At 39.8% G+C, this 8,156-nt stretch overlaps 2 protein-coding genes across 2 annotated transcripts; both read left to right on the top strand.

The window, feature by feature from the left end:
* The first annotated feature begins 1,098 nt into the window (after positions 1-1,098).
* On the top strand, positions 1,099-1,692 carry LOC120635048. The gene has a single exon (XM_039905953.1). The coding sequence runs from the start codon at positions 1,099-1,101 to the stop codon at positions 1,690-1,692; it is 594 nt and encodes a 197-aa protein (XP_039761887.1).
* Positions 1,693-4,932: 3,240 nt separating this feature from the next.
* LOC120635047 (tigger transposable element-derived protein 6-like) lies at positions 4,933-6,982 on the top strand. Its single transcript, XM_039905951.1, has 4 exons — positions 4,933-5,083; positions 5,841-5,948; positions 6,096-6,241; positions 6,575-6,982. The coding sequence occupies exons 1-4, from the start codon at positions 4,933-4,935 to the stop codon at positions 6,980-6,982; spliced, it is 813 nt and encodes a 270-aa protein (XP_039761885.1).
* Positions 6,983-8,156: the final 1,174 nt, after the last annotated feature.

The following is an 8,156-nucleotide window of genomic DNA, read 5'->3' as shown; positions in this document are numbered from 1 at the left end:
CAATAGTTTTAATAAATGAAGAAGTTTATCTATTTCGTATTATTTTCTAGCATTATTACCACTGTACATGAATTTTGACCCACTCAAATATCCAACCTGGTACATAAAAAAGGAAAAGTATTGTGTGTGTGACAGTACCCATGCGCAGTAATCCCCTCCACCCGAAGGTCAAAGCCAAACTCTCGCCGCGCGTACTGTATAAAAACCGCCAGCAAAGGACTAAATTAATTGCTTTGGTTGTTAGCTGGTGTTCATTGGGGTTCAGACCCAAAAATCTTGACTATTTTATAAAAGTATATATTGTTACGAGTCACTTTGACTATAGTTCCACGGCATATGTGAATTCAAAGATTAAACGCCTTAAATATTAGACATATTGCACAATAAAGCATTAAGGATCATAACTCGAGACATGTGTTTCACACCAATAATTGCGATGGAAGCAGAATCATGTATAGGGGGAAGTCCCGTAACGCCGGACGGCACCTACCGCCGGACAGTCATCCTATCCAAGCAAGTATAAACCTGTTCGATTCGAACTAGGGGCGCATAGCCATAAGATCACGTGCTGCAGCTCGCCATGGAAGCGCAAGGCCGCAGCGAAAGAGGGTGTGTGTTATTTTTGGCGGGAACGCGCGGCGTCACGTAAGATCAACGTAAGTAGTTCTGAAAAATTTATGCATTTATATTTTAATGGTAGTCGATAATTGAAGTAGCATTTGATTGTTATCGGTAAAACGATAGAATTTTATTTGATTTTTGAAACCTTTTCGGTAGGTACTACCTAATGTACGACATTGTCGGTCCCTTAGTACCGGACGGTGTTTTTTTTTTTAATTTCTTGTAATAATTTACGTTATTAATGAATTAATTAAATTTTATTTTAAGGTATAGACAAAAAAAAAAGAAACAAAATGGAAGGCAAGAAAAAGAATGGAATGGAAGGCAAGATCGTGGGAGCCACAGAGCTTGCAAACAGCTATTGATAAGGTTTTGTCCAAGGAAATGAGCGTAAGACAAGCCGCAACGGTTTATCAAGTTCCCAAAAGCACTTAACATGACAAGATCAAAGTTTTAAAACGTGGAGACGAAGTGTCGATGAAGCCAAAGTTGGGTAGGTTCACTCACACCTTCTCAGAACAGTATGGACAAGTCGTGGTAGAACACGTCAAAGATTTATCTAACAGATGTATGCCGCTCATGAAAAAAGAGTTTTTGAAGTTAGCCTATGACTTAGCTGAAGAAATGAAGATCCCGCATCGATTTAATAAGGAAAAAGGAAGTGCTGGTAAACATTTTTACTACGACTTCATGCGAAGGCATTCTGACATTTCGCTGAGAACACCAGAATCGACAAGTATGATGCGCGCTGTTGGATTTAACAAACCGGAAGTCGATTTATTTTACGATAATCCGAAAAAACTGATGACACAATACAAATTCCCACCCTCAAGAATTTACAACTGTGATGAAACTGGTGTCAGTTGCGTGCACAGACACCAAAAAGTCCTCGCACCAAAATCTATCCGTCAGGTTGGAAAGCTCAAGTCTGCTGAAAGGGGCAAAAATATCACAGTTTTGTTCTGTATGAGTGTTAACGGTCACTACATACCGCCATTTTTCCACTTTCCAAGGCAAAGGATGAACGAAAGACGTAGGCGTAGCCCAGCCAAAATGGTGGATGCACAGTGACTTTTTTCTGCAAAATCTAAGAATATTTGTCAAACACATGCAACCGACCAAAGAAAACCCCGTACTGCTTCTGCTGGATGGCCATTGCAGCCACAAGAAACTGGCGGTGATCAACTTTTGCAGAGATCATCACATCCACTTGTTAAGTTCACCACCACACACTACCCAAAAGCTCCAGCCTCTGGACAGGACTTTCATGAAGCCATTTAAAGATGTGATATGTGGATAAGATCAAATGCTGGATCTCGGATAACGGACTACGACATTGCTGGTTTGGTCAATGAAGCAATTACAAAAGTAGCTCGACTTGACGTTGCAGTGTTTGGATTCAAATGCACGGGAATCTATCCATTCGACCGACAAATATTTTCTGATCTGGATTAACTGGCTGCCGATATGACCAATATACCACAAGAACAAATAGAAACTCCATCAAACGCATTAAGCACTGGAGAAACTGTTGTGTTGTCAAACTCAGTCGTAGAACAGCCAGAAACCTCATTAAGCACAATCATCAATGAAGGAGATTCAGCTGCTGTTGGCGGATCAGCTTTGTTCAATCATGCTGACATGCCTAGTAATGTAGTTGAAGACGAATTTATGGAAGAACCTACACAATTCGTTAGTGAACCTATAGCCACAAGCCCCATACCTTCAACAAGTTCTGCTGCAGATCTCGTTCAGCTAATCCATAAATTATCACCATTGCCTGACGCTGCAAAAAAACGAACTGCAGCTCGAAAAAGGAAATGTGAACGAAGTGAAATTCTAACGTCATCGCCATACAAAAAAGTAGTAGAAGAAGTAGAATAAGAAAATATCGGGAAAAACAAAAAGAAGGAAATGGGATCTAAGTTTAAAGTAGCGATTGAAGGCTATGTAAAACAAACCAAAGGAAAAAGTATAGAGAAAGGAAAACAACCTAAAGGCGTGAAGTCTAAAAGAAAAAATGGAGATAAAGCTAATAAAGTGGAATTACAAGAACAAACATCTAACACAGACAGACGTTCCAGAGTGTGGAGATGGCTACATACGCGATCGATGCAGACTCTTCTGAAATGTCCGGTGCTAAGGGTTTGGCACTAACTCCCGTCCGGTACTAGGTGCCACATTTTAAAATTATATTTTTTGTTACCAAATTCTGATTAATGGTATTAAAATTATGTTTTAAGCAGAGGTTGCTTTTTTAAATTTTATTTGATTTTTATCTTTGTTACCTACTTACTGTAAGTCATAAATAAATATACATTCCTGAAAATGTATTTATTTTATTCATAAAAAACCTTAGGTGTCCGCTACCAGGGGACTTACGAATAATAAAAAAAAAAAAAGTTTAAAGAAAAAAGTGGTATCAATACATCGCTGAAGCCCTCTTTTAAGAGTAGTATTACTACCCCTGTGTCAGAAGACTTCGCTCTTCCATTACAATTAAAATAAACTTAACAAAATACATTAAAATGAAGTTAGGTAAACAAACAAAACAAGAGATACAATGATATACAAAAGGAATGTTCCCAAGGCATCCCCGTGGTTTTTTATTGAGCGAAAACTCAGTGACAGGAACCCCGTGTCGGCAGGCTTGCACAGCATCGGCGGACCTAACCGTATTAGCGTACTTGGATGAACGCCTTAAAGGGCGTAGTTGCCCGTCTGTGGCTCCGGGTATACCCACACGTACCCAACAGTATTGGTGAAGACTATACTAAGGCACGTGTGACTAGAGCCGTAACCAAAGCCACCGCGGCTTATATAGGAATTGAGCTAGTTTGGGGCACTTGGACCGAGTACAACTTGTGGGCCAACCCCGAACTTAGGAAAGTGCAGAGACAGAAACTAGACCACATAGACTCCATAAGGAGGACCAACGGCTTTCCAAAGCCTTGGTATAAATTTTAGACATGGCAGATCCACAACCCGCTCCAGTAGCCGATCCCGACGAGCAACCACCGGGATGGCTAGAATGGATGGGTTTCAACCACCGGCAAAGACGACAGGGGCCAATACACCCAGTGTTCATTCCAAACGCACCGGCAGAGCAAATAGAACAGGCCATCGCTGCCACCAGAGCCGCCAAAGATCTGGCAGCAGAACTACAACCGTTCGACGTGGAAACAGCAGTGGCCTATTTAAACATCCAGATGTATGGCCAAAAGATAACAGACAGGTACAGAGCGCAGTGCGCCATCAAACTGTCACAAGGGATGGACAGACAAGGTCTGAGAGACCTCAACAGAAGGGAAGCAGTCATCAGGGAAGGAGTTGAGACACACATCATCACAAAACTACAAACAGAGCCCAGGTGGAGCTACGAGAGTGTGAAAGTGGTGAACAAGTTCAACAATGCAGTAGAGGGTAACGTAGAACGCAGGCACCCATGGTTTTACTGGCACGTACAGAGCGCACGTCTTACGCCGCCGGTAAACTCCTTAGGTCCCTGGCAAGACGAGTCGTCATTCAGAATGTCACACATACTAGCTCCGTTGGCCCTGACCGCCGGAACGATTCTATAATCGTTCCGGCGGTCAGGGCACCGCACCTATGTGCGGGAGTGGTTGGGTACATCTGTTACCGAGCAGTGAAATCGTTCACTTCCCAGCCTTGCTTCGGCCAACAGACCTGTTCTACTACCCAAAAAGCGCTAACACAAATTATGCCGCTTATTGCAAACGGCACAGCGCGCGTTTTACCGGAACGTACGAACCCGAACGAATTAGCGGTTGTTATAGACACCTTCGCAAGTTCAAGTGCCATCCTCAACGAATTACAGCAGATGAGTACATCAGTGGCATCGATGACCCAAGTCGTAGACGACTTTATCAGGATGCAGCAGACAGGATGGCTATGGGCGATCCGGTCTTGGATCGGGTCACGCCTTTCACCAAGATAGAGAAGTCGAAGGCAACGAAGTACAAGGCTCCACGCATGATCCAAGGTAGAGATATAACATTTAATATAGAATATGCAAGGTTCATAAAACCTTTAGAGGATAAGTTAACGAAACTGGGACATAAGGCAGTGCATTTTGGCAAAGGAGACTACGACGAAATAGGTAAAAGAACAGACATGTTATAAAGAAATTTAGATGATAATAAAAAATATAATGCCCCCGAAATTTAGACAACAGACAAGAGAAACTTTAAACTTAGTATTACTAACCAAAACTATATGCCATATATATATATATATACAAAGATAACAGACAGGTACAGAGCGCAGTGCGCCATCAAACTGTCACAAGAGATGGACAGACAAGGTCTGAGAGACCTCAACAGAAGGGAAGCAGTCATCAGGGAAGGAGTTGAGACACACATCATCACAAAACTACAAACAGAGCCCAGGTGGAGCTACGAGAGTGTGAAAGTGGTGAACAAGTTCAACAATGCAGTAGAGGGTAACGTAGAACGCAGGCACCCATGGTTTTACTGGCACGTACAGAGCGCACGTCTTACGCCGCCGGTAAACTCCTTAGGTCCCTGGCAAGACGAGTCGTCATTCAGAATGTCAAACGCACCAGCAGAGCATATATATATATACAGTGTATATATATATATATATACACTGTATATATATATATATATATATACAGTGTAACCATATATATACAGTGTAACCTGGTTAAGTGGGACCTGGATAAATGAGAAACCCCTATTATTGAGAGTTGCAACGAAGTCCCGGTTCTTTTTCATTGAATTACCTTTGTTAATGGGACTTTTTGAACCTGGTTAAATAAAATTTGAATTCTAAGACTTTTTCGATGTTTACCTCTATAATTGAGACTCTGTAGCTCAATTACCTACCTGTCTAAGTGCGACAAATTAATCAGGTTTCAACACGTTTTGACGTGTTTGTTTACATACATTTATCGTCGTCTTTCGCGCATGCTTTGATTGTCAGTACTATCTCATGTTTTGGCCTAAAAACTTTGGGAACCAAAGTGTACAAAATGTCCAAACGCAAATTTAAAACGTTATCAGTATCTGAAAAATTAACACTTCTATCACATTATGATTGTGGAAAGTCGCGTGATGAACTGTGTACGGAGAATAACATACCAAAGTCAACCCTGTGTAGAATTATTAACAACTAAAGAGAAATTTCGGTCTCAGTGTATTGATGGAAAAGGAAAACTCAACGAATACGGGCTGCAGAGTATCCTGAAGTTGAAAAGTGTCTCTGTACATGGATAAAACAGGCACGGAATAATAACATTCCAATAAGCGGACCAATGATCAAAGAGAAAGCTCAAGAATTTGCAAGTAAGCTCCATATTGATAATTTTTCTGGCAGTAATGGGTGGTTGGAGGGAGTTAAGAAAAGAAACGATATCGCATTCAAAAATGTTTGTGGCGAGAGCAATTCTGTGGACAATAACGAATGTAATGAGTGGATTAAAAACCTTCCAGCTTTATTACACGATTATTCCCCTGATGACGTATTCAACGCCGATGAAGCATGCGTATTCTACAAGTGTCTACCGGATAAAATATTTACGTTCAAAGGTCAGTCTTGCCATGGTGGTAAATTGAGTAAAGATTGGGTCACTGAACTTGTAAGTGCGAATATGTCTGGAACTGAAAAACTGCCACTTCTTTTAATTGGAAAATCTAAGAGCCCCAGATGCTTTAAAGGTATTAAAACGTTGCCTGTTCATTATCAAAACAATAAATAGGCGTGGATGACTTCTGAATTATTTGCAGATTGGTTAAAAAAAGTGAACGTTCATATGAGGGCCCAAAAATGAAAAATCGTTAGTCGACAACTGCACAGCTCACAACATTCCCAAATTAGACTATGTTACATTATTGTACTTACCCGCCAATACAACAAGTAAATTGCAGCCCATGGATCAGGGTGTTATCAACAACTTTAAGGTTTACTATAGGAAGGAAGTTGTTCAGATGTTCTTAAATCTATAGAAGAGAATAAAAGTCCAGAAATCAACATCCTCCAGGCCATGAGATTTGCAAGAAAAGCTTGTTTTTCTCTAAGCAAAACCACAATTAGTAATTGCTTCCAAAAAGCTGGATTCAAAGTGACCAATGTATCTGATCCTGAGAGCCTTCAAGAGGAACTAGAGATTTGTGCAGCGTTTCCAGAACGGGATAGAATATTTACCACATGTAGGAATGACTTAAATGAGCAGCAGGTGAATTTTCAGGATTTCGTTTCTATGGATGATAATGTACTCATTTCAGAGAAGCTCAATGATGATGACATAGTTGCTATGTATTCTTCTTTGGACACAGAAGAAGAAGAAGAAGATTGTGAAGAGACTCCAGTAAAAATTTGAAAGCGTGAGGCAATGGAAGCTTTAGAAACTTTACACAAGTATATTACGAAATGTCAAATATTGATAATTCTAATATTTTTGATCAAATTTATTCTATAGAGAAACAGGTTTCAGCAACTAGCAATCAAATACAAACACACATAACCGATTACTTTAAGTCAAAAACTTTACCATATTTTTTTTTCGACATAATGTATGTATGTACATTCATAACTACATTAAATTCATAACATCAAAAATACGCCTTTTTATTAACATTTCCACCTTTAAAAATGGAATAACGGCACATTTCGACCTCTGTAAGCGGGGCCCTCTGTAAAAGAGACAACTATAAATTTAAACCTGTTTAATTGGAAAACTGGATTATTGAAAACCCTCAATAATTGGTACATATGTCTTGATCCCTTGAGATCCCAATTAACCAGGTGTCACTGTATATATACACACAGTGCAACCTTAATATTACGTACCTCAATATAACGACTTCCTCGATTTAACAAATTCTTCGTAATCCCCTTGAATTGTCCATAAGAGTCAATATAAAATATACCTTTACATTGCGAACATTCTTTGCGTACAACCTCTTTATAACTAACTTTCAACTATCAAGAAAAAGTATTCATACCTCTAATTAACGAATTTTGCCAACCCAAAGCCTTTATATAAAGTTTCCACCAGTAACATAACTCTTAATCTTCATGTCTCGACATGTTTCGACACGCTTTTGTTTGTACAGTAATCATTGTTGTTTTGATGGAAAGTAATGTAAACACCTCTGCTTGTAACTATTGTTAAAGATTTAAGTTAAAATGGCTCAGAAACGTAAAAGGTGTTCCTTATCGGTCGCAGTAAAGCGAAACATCATTAATTATGTAGACCAAAATCCCATGACGAAAAAATTAGACATAAGGTGAAGGTGGCAAAGTGCGCCTAGACGGCAAGTGCACCTACCACAAATATCTCGAAAACTACCGATTTGATACTAGTAGTGACACCTTATATCGATGCAACAAACTAAATCATAGTTCTTGGTGAAACTCATAGATGGCTCTAGTCATGTGAGTTTGAGACACGCGCCATTTTATTTTCACTGATATTCAAAGTGGTGAGGAGAGATGACTATGGCGTGATCATCGTCGTAAATCTCAAGAAATCAAGTTTTTACCGATATACG

Source organism: Pararge aegeria, chromosome 26 (genome assembly GCF_905163445.1).
Source record: "Pararge aegeria chromosome 26, ilParAegt1.1, whole genome shotgun sequence".
Taxonomy (NCBI): domain Eukaryota; kingdom Metazoa; phylum Arthropoda; class Insecta; order Lepidoptera; family Nymphalidae; genus Pararge; species Pararge aegeria.
The sequence above is the reverse complement of the archived record's forward strand: the minus strand, read 5'-3'. Positions and strand labels throughout refer to the sequence as shown.